This window comes from Kryptolebias marmoratus, linkage group LG18 (assembly GCF_001649575.2).
Source record: "Kryptolebias marmoratus isolate JLee-2015 linkage group LG18, ASM164957v2, whole genome shotgun sequence".
Classification (NCBI taxonomy): Eukaryota; Metazoa; Chordata; class Actinopteri; order Cyprinodontiformes; family Rivulidae; genus Kryptolebias; species Kryptolebias marmoratus.
The window spans coordinates 10,934,538-10,951,157 of record NC_051447.1 but is presented as its reverse complement, the minus strand read 5'-3'; the positions used below and the strand labels follow the sequence as shown (position 1 = coordinate 10,951,157).

Sequence of the window (16,620 nt, the reverse complement as noted above, 5' to 3'; positions counted from 1 at the left end):
ATCATCAAAATTAAACGAAATAAACATTTGAAATATATGAGTTTGTATGTAATGTATGAATATAATATACAAGTTTCACTTTTTAAATGGAATTACTGAAATCAATCTACTTTTTCATGATATTCTAATTTTATGACCAGCACCTGTATGTGTGTGTGTTTGTTTTAAGCAGCCTACAATAAAAGTTTATAATGTATTAAATTAGGTATGAAAATATTATTGAGGTTTAAACACATTCAGCACTAATAAAATTTGCTTTTATTCATTTTTTTATTAATTATCTTTGTATTTGGACGTGCATATCTGCTGCGGTCCATCGGGGCTGCTGCAGCACCCTGTACACCCCTTCTTCCCACAGCCTTGCTAAATGTTTTCTCTTTTTTTTTTAACTGTCTTGGTACAATGGTAGCCCTGTAAGAAAAGTGCAGAAAACTGTTTGCTTCCTTAGATATTGTTTTTTGTTTTGTTTTTTCTTGTATGTTTGGGTTTATCTTCTGTGAAATTGGGGAAATGATGGGTCGGTCCAGCAGGATTAAAGATTTGCCTCTTTTTCATCATTTTCTCAGGATGAAGTCATTTCAGACATTGCTCTGATGATATGGAAGACTTTTTATTTATTTATATTCAGGAGAAGTCATTTCATGTTAGACATTTTTGTGCCAAACTGGATTCCAAAATTGTTCATTTAAAGTCTAATAGTAACAGCTATAGATTCCCAATGACCACAACTGTTTTCTGCTCTGCAGCAACACGAGCTATGATCGTCAAACAACAAAACCCTTCCAGATGATTCGGTCTGTGTTCCAACCCTCTGAGTCCAGTCTCTAAACCAGTTTGTCTCTGCAGCTTGCATTCCACTTGCTCTTCCTCACTTTATTCACTATCCCAGTTTGACTTCCCAAAGGCTTTCTGCCAGAAAGCTCTAAATTCTCCTAACAGGATTGGAAATGGAAGAAAAAACCCCGTTTACTGTGTAAAAGATCTGTTTGGTCTGCTACTTCCATATTGTTTTTAGCTACATCTCAGTGTGTGTATGTTTATAAATATACTTCATCGAAATTAAAGTTAAAACCTCATGGAAATCAGTCATAATTATTTTTTCATGAGATTTAGTTTATTGTTCATTTATTCATTGTTCTTTTCAAATTGAAGTGGTAAATAGTCAAATTTCTTTATGCACTTTGGAACAGCAACGAGTTTGGAAATCTTCAATATACACTCCAATAGAACACAATTAGGTTAAAAACACAAAGGAGTACAAACATGTGAAGAAGAATAAAGATCATATAAAATAAGTGCATATAGCTAAAAATATATACATGTAAATATGTATACATACACATAAACTTACATAATTAATGTCACGCCTAACTGGGAATAAAAGCCAGTGCAAAGAAATGTCCTAAAGCAAAGACTTTGCATTTCTAAATGTTTGCTCACCTCTGATATTGAGAGACCCAACAATTCATAATTTAGGGGAAACTACTGAAAAGCCTCTGTTGCCTCTTGTTTTTGATTTGGAAGTGAGGGCATCAAAAAGCTGCTGAGATGTTGACCTCACTGCTGACTGGAGCAAGATGATGCAACTCATCAGTGATCTATTCAGGGGCATTTCCTTGGAATGTTTGAAATGAGTCATAAAATCTTAATCTGGGTTCTGAAAGAGACAGGACTCCCTTGTAGACAAAACTGGGGTGACATCACCATTCTGTTTCTTACCAAGCAAAAAGCAAGCTGCTGCATTTTGGACCAGTACAATAAGGTGTTGCAGTTGTGTTGTATGAAGAAATCTGGAGTGGCAGAGAAGTTTATTAGACTGGTACAGGACATGTCTGAGGACAGCAGGACAGTGGTGAGGTGTGCTGTAGGAGTGACTGATAGCTTCAAGGTGGAAGTGCATTTTGTATCTGCTCTGAGCCCCTTCTTGTTTGCTCTGGTGATGGACAGACAGACAGATGAGGTTAGGCGGGAATCCCTGTGGACTGTGATGTTTGCAGATGACATGATGATCTGCCGTGAGAACAGGGAACAGGTGGAAGAGAACTTGGAGAGGTGGAGGAATGGAAGTCAGCCAAAGCGAGACAGAGTACCTGTCTGTGAATGAGAGGGAAGCAGGTGGAACAGTGAGGCTTCAAGGAGCAGAGGTCACAAAGGTGCAGGGCTTCAAGTACTCAGGAAAACAGGGAGTGTGGTAAAAAGGAGATGAAGAGAGTCCAGTTAGGATGGAGTGAATGGAGAAAAGATTCAGGAGTGATTTGTGACTAAAGGGTGGCAGCAAAGGTCAAAGGAAAGGTTTACAAGACAGTGGTGAGAGCGGCTATGTTGTATGGTTTGGAGACAAAAAGACAGGAGACAGAACAGGAAGTGGCAGAGCTGAAGATGTTGAGGTTCTCCTTGGGAGGGACGAGGATGGACAGGATTAGGAATGAGGTCATCAGAGGTACGGCACAGGTTGAACGACTGGGAGATAAAGTTAGACTGAGATGGTTTGGACATGTGCAGAGGAGGGACAGTGGGGATATTGGCAGAAGGATGTTAGAGATGCAGCTGCCAGGAAGACAAAGAAGAGATATAGAGGAGATATATGTGATATATGGAGTGAGGACAGAGGACACAAAGGACAACTGAAAAGGGAGCAGCTGAAAGAAAAATGTGTTGCAGTTGTTTAAATGAGATATTATAGATTCACTTCAAGGAAGATGTGGCTTTGGAGGAAGCTAGTTTTAACAGATTTGCTTAAATGTACTGTCAAAAATCATGCAACAGTAAGAAGCTAAAAGACCAAGAACACTATCAACTCAAGATCAGTTTTACCAAAACTAATAAAAACAATGCTTAACCTGGAAATTAGGAGGTCAAATGAAAGGGGTTATTCTTTGTTCATTTTGGGGGGAAACTGAACCAAGGAAAATCCTGAAAAGAAAAAATGGGTGGGAAGAACTACAACGCCATTTGTTGCTTGTTAACATTAGTAAAACAGTCATTTGGTGAGGTAAACATAAAATTCTAAATAATCAAGTACAAACATACCTGTGGCTTTGCTGTAGCTTCATGAAGTTCTTCTTTGGTCAGCGGTATCCTTCAGTATGTCTGCTACCTGTCATGGTTTTTTATATTTGTCGTTGGGCAGAAATCTAAAATCTTTTTTTTTGTTCTTTTCCCAAAACCATCTCAGTCATCTGGTTGCAGGATGGTGTTTGTTTGCTTGGCAAAAATGTTTCTCACTGACCTTAAAGACATCTGCTTTTCTTGAGAATTCCATATCAGGTGGATTGGTTGCAGATGATCCGGAGTTGGTTCATAATTGATTCCCTCTTTGAGACTACAAAGCAAAACCTGTTTTTTGGAAAAAAGAAGATCAATACGTGATGTTTACTGGTCATTTCTCCTTTGTACTCACAGCCCAGAAATAATGATTCATAGCAGTGTCATACTGAATAATTATGTTGCGTTCTTGCAGACGGCCAAGTTTGATGAACCTGTTACGCTTGACTTTTTGGATGCGGAGCTTCAGAATGACATCAAAGTGGAGGTTTGAGGCGTTATTTACTTCATCTTTTGTGATCACATAAGCTAAAATCAGAAATTAAGGGAATGATTAATGTATTTGTTTGTGTTGTTGGTGTTTGTTTAACAGATCCGAAGAGAAATGATTGATGGTCAAACAGGAAATTACACTATATCCACACTGGTGAAATCTCAGGATGAGGTAAACTTATTTATAGAGTTCAGGATGAAGATGTTCAGATTTCTGCTTTGAAGCTGACATTATTGTCCATCTTAAAGCGCTACATTGACCAAGGTCGGAGGACGTACACCTTTGCGCCAGTGAAGGGGACAGACTACAGGTAACATTTTGAATAAAATGGATAAAAAAATAAGCCTTACAGCTGTTGGGTGAAACAACTTGTTAAATATCAGTCCTAAAGATCCTTAAACTGTAAGCTACAGAAAACCCTGATGGTGTTTTTTTTGTTTGTTTTTTTTCTTTGCTACAGTGTGATATGTAGAAGACATGACAAGTTAAAAAGATTAGGCTCCAGTTTTGAAGAGAATATTTTTAGCAAAACGCTAATTAAAAGCCACAATCAGCAAAACCATAGCTTAAAAACTAAATTAGCAAAATTGTAGCTAAAAGCCAAAAACTACAAAGCAGTAATAATTCAGTAGCAAAAAGCTGAAGTCACCAAAGCAGCAGCAAACAGCACAAATCAACAAATCGGTAGCGAAAAGCTAAATGGAGCATATGAAGACAAAAATAGTGATTTATGCTAGAGGAGATTTCAAAGATAATTATGTTTTGATGGAACTGAAGAGCTCTCCATGTATTTCTACAGATAGATTTTTTTTTTTTTTTGTTAATAAAGTTCAATATTTAGAAAAGTCCAAAACTTGCAAAAACCAAAAAGTCACAGCACTCTTATTGATCGAGCTGAACATTTTGATAGAAGGATGGTTAAAATGACACAAAGTATACAGAAATAAAGTGATTGCAAAAAAACATACTGAAGAAAACTAAACAGCAAAGCAGTACTGTGAATAAATTAAATGTGCTTCGCTGCTTATGCACTGGCACACTTACCATATATAATGCTAAATACAAATTTGTGGCTTTTAAAACACTCAAACCAATCCAGCCACTCTTTGTTTTTGAATAATTGCAGTGAGTCTTTGAATCAAAAAGACTGACAGTTTCTGGTTTTACTTCTGCTGAGGCAGCAGCCGCAGTCTCCTCCTGGCTGTTGAAGGAGGACTGCTTCCTTTCCTCACTACAAGTCAATACAAGAGGCCTGTAATTCTCAGCGGGACTGGTGACACGTCGGGTCATTATTCAGCCGCCATCCAAGTGGAGATGTACTTGGATGCTTGTGCTGGAACCTTATCCTGCTCGGGAACTGATTTAAAATCTGCTGATCTCTTTGTGTATTGCTGTTTTTCCAAAAAAAAAAGAAAAAAAATAGTCTGACATCATATCGTTGTAGATTTGTAATGCTGTGAGCGTGTTGTAGTTGTATTCAATCCTTCGTCTATTAAACCTTTTGAAGTCTGACAGGTATTCCAACCAGGAGAATCTAATTGAGTGTTGGTTGTTTTTCAGCCTCCAATATTAGCCAATAATTAAACAAACCTTATTATAAAAAATGACTTTTATAGGAAAAAAAAACCTACATCCTTATTACACAAATATCTAACATAAATCAATGTGCTCTTAAACTTATTTGTTTTAGAGTTTGAAAAAGTCAACAGGAATGGCAAAATCGTCCCTTGCATAAAAATGAAGGATGATTTCAACAATAACAAACCTATTACATGCAGGTAGTGGTCCTTACAAAGCTCGGTTCATTAGGTAGAAATACTGCAGTCGCTCTTCTCTGACAAACTTTAGATATTCTTACCATAACGGTGTTTTCTTCCCACTGACACTGTGGGGTGGTCTGAAGTAATCAGGAAAAGGAATACTTTCAAGCTTTTAGTGATGCTTTTGATGTTGTGACTGATATATTTAGCTTAAAACTAACAGTTTTTCTTGGTTCTCCTCTTTCAGCCTGGCCCTGGTCCTTCCCGAGTACAGCATGCATTACATCCGCGCCACTATCGGCGACACGATCACCCAGGCGATATGTAAGTTCCGTTCTTCATCAGACTAATTGTTTGTGCCGTTTATTGTCTTTCCCCACTACCTTACAGCCCTGTGCAGTAGTTACTATCCCTAATTTTGTTACAATTTCGTTCAAAGGAGCCAAGTGTTTCCTTCAGGTAGAAAAACCGGACATGAAATGAGTGGATAAAGCAGCCCAAATCCAAAAAAACAAAGTGGCCATCTTGAATTAGTTCGACTCCCAAAGTTAATGAGTTGTGGATGTACATCCAGTGATAAATTTCTGCAAGTTTCATTAAAATCTGACTGGTGGTTCGTGAGATGTTTTGATAACTGACAGACTCTGCACACATCCTGGCTTTTTGGAAGCAAAATATAAAGAAATGACTCCAGACTTTTGTGTTATTCTTTTTTATGTCACATTCACATTCATTTTTCTAAACCTAATCACGCCCTGCTTAAAGCAGAGCTCCTGCTTAAAGTTTTTCCACACATTAGAGATGAAACACGGGTACGTGTCATACTCTGTGTGCGAGTCCCTAAGTGGATATTCATACGCTCACACTTGGTTCTGTTAGCTGATATATTCTGCATCAGGAAATCCAGTCTGAGTCTAAAGTCTCTTATTGCATCTGTCTGTTCCTCCTTTCTAAAAGTGTAATCTTATAGCCCTGCTCAGATTGATTTCATGTGCCATGTGATCGCTGCATTAAGATGTAACTGTCTCTGATTAGACCGTGCTGCACAAACCTTACAGCGCCACCAGCTAGTTTGGACTTCAGGCACCAGTTCTGCGCTCCTAATCTTAGGAAAAAACTCAAATCAGTTGGCAGAGACTTCAAGCTCACTTGATCCATCGACTACAAAATGTTTCATCACCCCCCGTTTTCATGGATTTTTTTAATTAATTACAGTTGATGCCAGTGAACCGCTCGAAGGGCCTTAAAGATCCGAGGTTCAGTGTTTTGCTTGTTAAAGTACAAACTAGAAAATGAGGTTGAAAATACTTTAGCAGACTCTTTGACATCATCTGGACGACGGCGTGTGTTGCTCTGAAATCTGGGTGATTTGTCAGATTCAGCTCGATCTTTTTTAAATTGGTTCAGAGAAGGCAGCAGTCTGGCAGGATATTGTTTGTTTAGGCTTCTTTTTTTTTTTTCTCCCCAAGTAAATTTTCACTTGCATTTTGCAGAGTCATAAAATTGTATCTTCACTCACTGACTATCTAAGGAGTTTCTGCAATAATTTCCCCAAATGGTGATTTCAGTACAGCACTACTTATGGGTCTAAAGTTTCCAGCTATTCTGGTCCTGTTTTAATGTGATTTTTTTTATTGCAATTAATGACAGGATGCCCTTTTTACAGTTTTAACTAGAAAACTTTATTCCTAAACTGTTAGCAATGAGTATTTTCAGAGTGACCAACCTCTCTTACATATTTTTAAATCCTGGGTTTTTATCATAATTTAAATTTCACTTAGGCCTCAAAGCTAAAGCTCACATCTTTTCAAGTGGGGTTCTGTGGAAAATTATGAACAATTGGTGTCTTACTTGTGGTAGATGGCCCTTTAGTATTTGTGGCAGTAATAAAAACCTTTTTTTGTAACATACAGGTGTGAAAGAAAGTTGCATTTAGCCACACTATCCTTTAGCATGACACAGATTAATGTGTCACCTTTTTTCAATTAAACATCTGTGTTGCTATGCAAAAAGGTTTAATATTAGCTAACGTACAGTTTTTTTTTAAATCTGATATGGCATTGTTTTAAAAATCTTATAAATCTATTAATCTTATAAGCCTGAAAAACAATCTAAAACAGGCTTTTGTTTGGTTAGCCATTAGCCTAGCCTGGATGAAGACTTCTGCCCTTTTCTCTTTGCTCCATGACTCCTGTCACAGCTGAAAAAATACTAACTACTGATAACTATCTGACAGGACATCATTTCAAAAATGACCAGACTACCTCTTGTAACAACTTCAGTTTAATTATAAACCTTTTCATTTTTGTCAGTTTTGCTTTACATGATATTTCACCTAGACTTCTATAATTATTGCAGCCTGGGCACCTTCTGCAGGAAAAAAAATTAGTTATAATCCTGTAATGCTAAGTGTTTTTATAGCAGGTGTATTATTAATTGTTTGTAATATTTTCACAGGACCTCAGTTCAAAAGCTAAATTTTCAAACTGAACAGATTTCCCATCATTTGGTCATCTCAGCTGGAATGAAACCCTTTCGTCCAACTTTTTGATTTTCTACTTTCATATACAATATTCTTATTCAATATATATTTGAATAAAATATTGTGTAACCCTGTCGACTCTTTTTCTTTCCAATTCCCTTCTTCCTCTTAACTTTTTAAATTCTCCTCTTGTCGTCAACTCGTGACCATCCCTGGTGTGTTGGACCTTCTGCAGCATTTTTGGGCAAGTATTCTCCTCCTGTGCTTCTCCTCTTGGTTTGTTATTCTCTCGCTCTCTCATCTCCCATAAACTTTGGATGGAACTTTACCGTGTGTGGCTTCGCAGACTCACAAACGTTTTGTTCTTGCTTGTTTTGTTTTTGTTTACTTCAATTAGTGGCTTCTGATTAATAATGACAATTTTGGTAAAGTGAATCAAGCCGGCGTTTGTTCTCAGAGGCAGCACTTCGCATGCAATGTGTCCCCCTGTGAGTTGCAGACGGTGTGTGTGTGTGTGAGTGTGTGTGTGGGTGTCTGGGTGCATGTATGTATTAACCCCCCCACCTGCTCCAAGTGTTCCACTGGCCCTCAGATGTGGTTTTGGCACTAGCCCACTGCGGCAGGAAGAACAGAGGAACAGGATGTTTGCATTACTTAAAGGTGAAGCCATAAAGGAGAAAGCTGTGAGTCTGTACCCAAAGCATAAATTGGTGTCTTTGTTTTCTCTTTTTTTTTTTTTTCTGGCTCACTTTGATTTTTACAACCTTGTTTAATAACTCCTAATGAAAGACAGGATTCTTCTTCTTCTTCGGCCCTCTGTGTGCTTCATCATCAGTTTCGTCTTATTTGTGGGCGTTGAACCAAAAAGTCCTCGCAGCACGTCGTTAAGCTCTGCAGTTTGTCTGAAACCGAAGCCCAAATGTGTCTGTTTTTATTCTTTCTCCGAGAGCAAATACTCTGTAAATGTCAAGTGAACTTGAAAATGCGTCGAGTCCCAATTCCCACATCTATTTGTCATTAATTTGCTCAGTCAGTGAAAGTTCTTGGCTTTCATGTTTGTGTGACTCTGATTAGTGTTCAGCTCCGTTTCGAAGTTTGAATGAACTTTGCCTCCTGAGAGAGCAGAAAATAAATTTTCTCATCACTTCTCATATCTCCCTGTCATTCATCATCACTGGATAGTTTTGTGAGCAAATATCAAAGAACAGCCACGAGGGTTTTCCAAGCATGACCACCAAAGAATCGCCATGCCGTCATGAGAAACGCTGCTGCACGGTGTAATTAGTCTGTGTGTTGTGGAGGACAAACACCAAGGTTATGAGCTGCGGTTTTCATTTTTATATGAAGCAACTACATCACAGAAGTTTGATCATAACCAAGATTTATTTTGTCATCAAAAAGATGCTAATGCTGCTTCTAGGAATACATCCCCTAACCACAATCTAAGCCTTCTCTGTGTGTTCCCCATCAGCACCACCTACATCCAAAGACCTGAAACCTTCTGTCTGCAATGCAATATTTCTATTCAGAACTCGTTCTGTGAATTAAATATTGTCACCTTTTGACCTCTGTGGTTTTACCCTGTCCTTCTTCCCCCCCCCCCTCCTCTTTCATCTCCCTGTCGTCTTTACCTCCCTGGGGGATTCTCATTCCCTTTCTATCCTCTGGGAATATTTCTACTCCAGGGGAAAATGGCAAGTATTTTTTTTCTCCTTTACTTTCATCTCTCTCCTCATGATCTCAAAACCTCGTCGGCCCTTCACAATAAATGCCTGGCCATCTTTGTTCTGGTTTTTGTTCATTATACCATATTTTAAAATGTAAACTTCTCAATATTGCTCGACATTTGCTTCAATTCCTTCCATTTTATGAAAAATGAACACTGATTTTTATTTTTTGATAGCAATACATAATACAGACGTATGTATCGTCCTGGTATGTACCAGGTATGCATTACATATTGCTACTGCTTTTTAAATCTGTCTTTATTTAATCTTAAAGAATGCATGTTCCCCTTTATTTTAAGCATAAGCAGGAGAATGTTAAATGTGACTGAGTATATTTGATGGTGCAGCTACAGGTAAAATGCAACAAAACCAAAGGCGACGCAATGCAACAACGTGTGAAAAATTGTAACATTTTGCAATAATGTATCAGGCAAATCAATGATTTACAAACAAAATGATTTTTTTTATTTACCAATAACAAACCAAAACAATTTCCAAAAACATGCTACAACTGATCAAAAAGATTAAAACATCTAACAACAAACCAAACCACTTCAGAAATTACAAGAAACTGGAATTTAACATTTCAAAAACAAGCAAATTGAAAACAATTTTGAAAATGTAGTTAGGGCATTTGACTAAACTAAAGGCCTAATCGTAAAAAAAATAACAGAAATCCTCAATAAAATATTACAAAATTGAAAATATTTTTTCCCACAAACTAAAGGTTTTTTTTTTTTTTTTGCGCTTTTATTAAAGAAAAATGACACTTTTGGTTTGCTATTGTTTTAGTTTGAAATCAAACTTCATTTGTGACCTGTTCTGGCAAAATAAAGCTTAATGAGAGGTTTTTCATTTGAAGTTATTTTCAAATTCCCCATCTGAAAAACTTAAAAATGATATATAGTTTGTTGAAATTTGGCAATTTATCACCTAGCTAGCAACAAGTGAGTTTTAGTAACGATTTGAAAACACGACTTTTATTGGTCTGGTGTGATGTCGATGGGACCTCGAGCCACATTTTTTGAAAGGGGAATGCCCCGGGCTTCACGATGTCAGACTTTCTTCGAAGGAATTTCCCAGCACTTTGGCAGCCCGCAGAGAAAGATTTAATTCTGAGGAAACTAAGAGGATTAGAATTAAAAGGCTTATTTCTGAAGACATACTTGTTAGAAAACATCAGTTTAAAGGGAGATTAAGGAGATTATATGCCATTTTAGTTAGTCGGATCACTAGACGGAGTCTTTATGGACTTTTTTTTTTTCCCCCCAAATCTCAATTATGGCAAAAATCAATATTTTCACTTTTTCTGCACTGCCGCCTGTTTTCATTACAACTCATTTTGCCAGGATGAGACACATTTTTATAGCACATTACCTGCAAAGCAAACCAGCACTCCAGCAAGAAAAGGATTACAATTTATAAAAAAAAATAATAAGCTAAAACTAAATAAGCACATAAAAACAACCAATAAAAAAAATATTTCTTTTATTTTCAAATCTTAATGTATTTGTACATCTGGATCATTCTTACCAAGGGGATATAACCTCATGTCAATTTGGTTGTTCCTAAAGCTGCACTGTTACACATTCAGCCAAGTAGGGTATCATCTGCATACAGTCTGTCAGCTATATATTAACATTTGTAATCTGATTGTATTTTATTAACAATTCACCAGTTTCTGAGAGTCTGATGGCAGACAAGTTTGATGAATATGGCTACACATTCATTGCACCAAGGTAGGTTCTTGTAGTTTAGTTCAATCATCTGTATTTTTTTCCTTATATGACCACTTTGACCTAACTAAGTCTGATTTTGTTTCCAACAGGATGTACTGTAAGGACTTAAAGCTGCCTGATAAGAACTCCAACAACACAGAATTCCTGATGGACTTCAATGATTATATTGATATAAAGACACCAAACAACCCAATGTGTAAGTATAATATCTTGATTTTTATTTGTTTATTTTTTTATGTAGGACCTGCTCCTTGCCTTTGAGAAGGAATCTTTTATAAAGCTTCTCTGTATTTGCTTTAGCAGTTTTAAGTGAATAAATCCCAGCCATCTGGCTTTAAGCATAAAGGTGTGCGTTGAACACTTAATAGAAGCGTGCCAACCTGTTCCCAAAGGTCGGTCTGTCCGGTGAAATACAGGTCTGGTTGGATGGTTTGATGTGCATGAGCAGGCAAAGCTTTGTAATGTGGAACCCCTGTGTTCGTGGTCCCCATTTGAAGCGAACTCCAAAGCTCTGACCATCATACGCCTGGCTGCACATGTGTGAAGCACGTCTGCTTGGATGTGACACACACACACACACTCACTCCGTTCGCCGGTAATATGCCTTCCACACCCCTCCTGTACCCGCTCGACCCCATCCAATTACTGTGTGTTTGTGAAAAAGAGCAGGACACGTCCACCCGTGAGCGTGTGCAGAGCAATAAAACACAAATCAGGGGCCAAGTGGACTTTCTCCCTGACATCTGACCAATGCATTAACATCTTTACCGTTTCTTGCATTGATATGAATCACTCTTTTTTTTTTTGTGTGTGTGTGTGGAGGGGAGGGGTATTGAGCAAATAGTCACAGGTTTTTTTTAAAAAAAGGCTATTTTATTGCGTTCCATTGTTTTAATTTGATGGTTTGCATTTAAGGACTTGCTTCAAACATCTCAACACGATCAGTCCAATAAAACTTTTCACCCGGTTGAAATATTACTTTCACCGTTATTAGCTGCTAGTTTAATGGAGTCCACAGAGAGCCAGGCAAGGGGGAAGAGGGGCAAGAGTATTTGTGGCTCAAGCATCGTTACATGCTTTATGTGGTTAAGCCACTGCAGTGGCGAAGAAGTACATTAGGAATTCCTGGGCTGCCTTCAATAAAGAATCCTTAATGAAAACCACAACACAGGGTTGGACGGAGCAGTCGGAGGGGACTAAAGTGTTGCACCAGCTGTTTTTTTTCTGATGTGTGTGGCGTGTCGTAAAGATTGGAGGAGGTGGTGGTGGTGTATCAACGAACCTCGACGTTTATGGACTGAAACAAGTCGTCGGAGGGTTCAAAGATATGGGCATGGCCAGAAAGGGAGAAGCGGCTTTTTTATTTTTGTCTGTTATGTTTGTCATGTGGTCTTGTCTGGTGTCTGTGAAAGTATTTTTTTATACACCTGTGCCATCTCACCTTGTACATGACATCTTTGGAATTTTGCATCAAGGTTTTAAGTTTGTTTACCTTTTAAGCCTTGAGATACTTCAACTGAAACGTATTCATTTTGTTTGCCTAAAATGTTTTTTTACTATTATTTTAACTTGCGCTTGTTCTGTTTTTTCCATCTTTAAAAAAAGAAATTGTCTTAAAGGCCTCTGTTCTTTAAGGAATTGCCTTTTGCCCACCGCCTGTTATGACCTGTTTTAGATCAACATGTCTTCACACCATCCTAACATTAACACAACTCGTGAACTATGATGGCACCTAGCATACATGTTGAGGAGGATCCTTAGCTACTACCACATAAACTCGACCTTTTTTCTGTTTGTTTGTTTGTTTTGTCAAATCTTCTGTTGGAAAAGGTTGATTAGTTATGGTTGCCATATTGAATTCAGTTGTAGATTCACATTCAGTTATCGATTTCTGACAGTTTCATTAAAATCCATCCAGTGGTTTATGAGATAATTACCTAACAGACACAGTGTTTACAGAAGCAGATAATGCCAGTGTGTTAAGACAGAAAAAACAAAGTTGCACAATGGGTAGGCCTTTAGAGTATGTGTTGAGACAAATGAGCACACACATACACACACACACACACACAAACCTGGGCAAAATCATTATCACCGCTTCACTTTCGGTGGTGAGTGACAATAACCTGGAAAGAAAACTGTATAGCTTTTATTTTACCACCTCCATACACAGTTTTGAATTATTCAGCAGAAACAGTTGCTATTAAAAGTGTATATTAATGAGACTTGCATCATGTTTTGCCTCTTAGGTAATGTGGAGCTGGTGAACAGACTCCTTTTGGATGCTGGCATCACCTTAGATCTGATCAAGATCTGGAAGGAAAACGAGTCGCAGTAAGTGAAGCAGCTATGCTTGGTGTTTGGCAGTGCAGACGTTCCAAATATTTCAGCATCACCCGTAAATATCGTAAAGTACGTTCCAGACTTTTGTTACTGTGATTTATAGCGTTTTTTTTTCTCTGCTCGTCAGGCGCGGTGTTGCAGCCAGATTTGTTGCTACTGATGGAGGAATCACACGCGTCTTCCCTAAAAGGTATTTGTCAAATTATTGGGGGGTTGTAAAAATTAAACAGCTTTTCTGTCTGATGAGAGCAGCAGCTTTCTGTCCTTGTGTTTTATAAAACCTTCATCCTTCTGCTACTGTCGACAGCGTGATGTGAAATGTGAATTATTGACTGCACCAGCTGAGTGAAGAAAAACTGCAACTGAGTTTAACTTTAAGTGCTGAAGATGTGTGGGATAAGGTATGTTTTAGTGAGAAGTTGCAGAGAAGCATCATTTTTCTGTGTTTAACAGTGCTGGACTGGACTGGAATGAAGAAGCAGAAACCTACGAGTCGAGTTTCTACAAGCGGAGTTTGGACAATGATCTGTACATCTTTACTCCAACACGTTGTAATGGTAAAGGACAGAGGGCGCTTTTAATGTTTACATCCCCAATACCAAAAATGTTGGCACATTGTGTAAAACGCAAGGATTTTCAACTCTCACAAACCCATATTTTATTCAAAATGGAACACAGTAAACATATCAAATGTTGAAAGTAAAAAAGAAAAAAAAAGTTTTGCCAAGTACTTATACAACTTAGTTATGCCGCTATGAGGAATCTGCTTTGGTAATTTGTGCAAAAGAAAAATACGCACAAGACAAGGAATTAATAGCACAGGTATATAATGACATGTTATCCTGTGCCACAGGATAACATGTCATTATATAAATCTGACCTTGTGCAAAGTGTAATTTTGAATTTGATGGCAGCAACTTATCTCAAAAAAGACATAATAGGGTCATCTTTACCTCTGTGAAGCATCTCTTCTTTTAACTAGATGTTTTCTCGCAGACTGGTGAACCCCTGCCCATCCTTACGTCTGAGATATTCAGTCTCTCTAAAATGCTCTTTTTATACAGTCTATGCTTACCTTATGCTAAATGTTCCTTCAGCAGTTTATTGTTCATACCACTTACTTTCACAGCCTTTTGTTGCCCCTGTCCCAACTTTTTAATGTCTACCATTAAATTCAAAATTACCTTATTTTCTAAAAAACAGTTTTTTAGTAACATATCATAAATTGTTTGTGTGTGGGAATACAGTATGGGTTTGAGGTTTGCAAATCATTGCATTCTGTTTTTATTTATATTTTCCAAAATGTACCACCTTTTTTGGATCTGGGGTTGTATTAATAAATTTTTCTCTCTCTCTCTTTCATTCAGAAAGTGACAACTCAGTCCTTGTGAGCAGAGCAGTAAACGTCAAGATAGGTGACATTACTCTCAAACCAGCCGGTAAAAGAAAAACCGTTGGCATGTTTAAATCATATATTCTCAAGTTTTCTCTCTTACCCTGCCACCTTTTCATAAACACACTGACACACGGCCACAGTATGTAAGCTTTATGCCTTATAGCTACTATAACTCTAAACACTGTCACAGGCTTTTTTTTTCCTAAATGACCACCACTCCCTACTTTTCCGATTCTCTTCATCTCTTGGACACAAACACACATGCACAAACCACACATCAAGTAGTCCCATCGCCTGTGATCTTTAGCCAAGCGTAAATTCTTAAAGTTCAGAGAGTAAAGTTGATGCAGAGGACCAATATGAACTAAGATGTCTGGATTTTTGTGTCTTTCTCGTCCAAGTGGCTGGTGTGAAGTTGGACGTTGAGGCGTGGATGGAGATTTTAATCAGTGTCACACACAAGAGGAGTGTGAGTAGATTTTAACTGTATAACACAGATGAGCGAAGCATCAAAACCTAACTTTTAATTCTGCTCTCCTGTGTGTTTGAAGTGCAAGGATGAGATCTGCGGCTGTACAAGAAATGACAAGGTGGGAGGTTTATTGTGCATTTTGATGTTTTTTTTTTTGTTGATATAAATAAAAAATGGGAATAGAAGATTAATTTAATCTTTTTTATGTGTAATTTCAGAGAATAGACTGTGTCCTTCTAGATGATGGTGGATTTATTGTGATGTCCAACCAAGATGAGCACATTAACAAGGTGACCTTTGCATTTTACATTAAGATTTTAGGAATTTCAGTTGACTCAGAAGTGGCAACACTCTTGAATCCAACAAAATCAATTTCTACAAGTCTGAGTAGAGTTTAAATATGGAAATGATTGTGGCCTGCAGGCCTCAGGTCAGCAAACAGGATGTTCCACAGAGTGGGGCCACAGGGACTGAAAGCACCCTTTGATCTATTTCTGGATAAGGACAGAAGACGCCTAATAAAATGAGGATCTAATCGGCTTGTCTAATAGAGTCCTACTGCAGATATAAATGCTACTTATTTCTGTCACCCAATGCCATGAAAGGAAGGCAATTATGCAAGTGCGAAACCATAAATAGTCACCAAGCATGGTTATTGTGCGTAAGAAATGTATGAGAAAACTTATTTGTATATGAAAGCATTAGGCTGCTCAGGTAATAAAATATCTAGCTCTTACAATCCTCAGAAGGGAATTCTTACAGAAGATAAATCTGCTTTTGTGTTTAATGATTGGAAATTGATTCTTAGTTTTAAGCCATCTGAAATTCCTGGACACCCTGGACAGGCCGCAAGTCCGTCACAGAGCCACATGGACCAAACCGTATCTGCAATCTTATACAAGCAAAACCATAGCTGGTGAAATTGGGAAAATGGTGGCTGAAATCTCAAGTCCCAAGCATTCAAGTTATATACATATATATTAAAAAAAAAAATTCCCTTCTCACCCTCCGCAGGTGGTCTTTGTTTCATCCTCTGAGCTCGGGTCCTCTACCAGAGGCCTGGGAGCTTGAGGGTTCTGCGCAGTATCTTGGCTGTGCCTAGAACTGCACATTTCTGGACTGAGATGTCTGATGTTGCTCCTGGGATCTGTTGTAGCCACTGC

General features: G+C 37.9%; 1 protein-coding gene across 4 annotated transcripts in view; it reads left to right on the top strand.

Moving 5' to 3' along the window:
• The window catches only part of cacna2d1a (calcium channel, voltage-dependent, alpha 2/delta subunit 1a), a 91,950-nt gene that overhangs the window by 60,212 nt on the left and 15,118 nt on the right, over window positions 1–16,620 (top strand). For 2 of the 4 annotated variants that reach the window (XM_017414829.3, XM_017414828.3), the window contains exons 19-33: window positions 3,461–3,532; window positions 3,638–3,709; window positions 3,787–3,848; window positions 5,546–5,622; window positions 8,016–8,024; window positions 9,466–9,474; window positions 11,186–11,246; window positions 11,336–11,442; window positions 13,496–13,580; window positions 13,717–13,779; window positions 14,043–14,146; window positions 14,957–15,028; window positions 15,387–15,454; window positions 15,537–15,575; window positions 15,676–15,747. In XM_017414829.3, coding sequence (XP_017270318.1) covers window positions 3,461–3,532; window positions 3,638–3,709; window positions 3,787–3,848; window positions 5,546–5,622; window positions 8,016–8,024; window positions 9,466–9,474; window positions 11,186–11,246; window positions 11,336–11,442; window positions 13,496–13,580; window positions 13,717–13,779; window positions 14,043–14,146; window positions 14,957–15,028; window positions 15,387–15,454; window positions 15,537–15,575; window positions 15,676–15,747 — 972 coding nt within the window. The remainder of the gene's footprint in view (window positions 1–3,460; window positions 3,533–3,637; window positions 3,710–3,786; window positions 3,849–5,545; window positions 5,623–8,015; window positions 8,025–9,465; window positions 9,475–11,185; window positions 11,247–11,335; window positions 11,443–13,495; window positions 13,581–13,716; window positions 13,780–14,042; window positions 14,147–14,956; window positions 15,029–15,386; window positions 15,455–15,536; window positions 15,576–15,675; window positions 15,748–16,620) is intronic. The other 2 variants (XM_037981369.1, XM_017414830.3) reach the window with 2 other exon arrangements.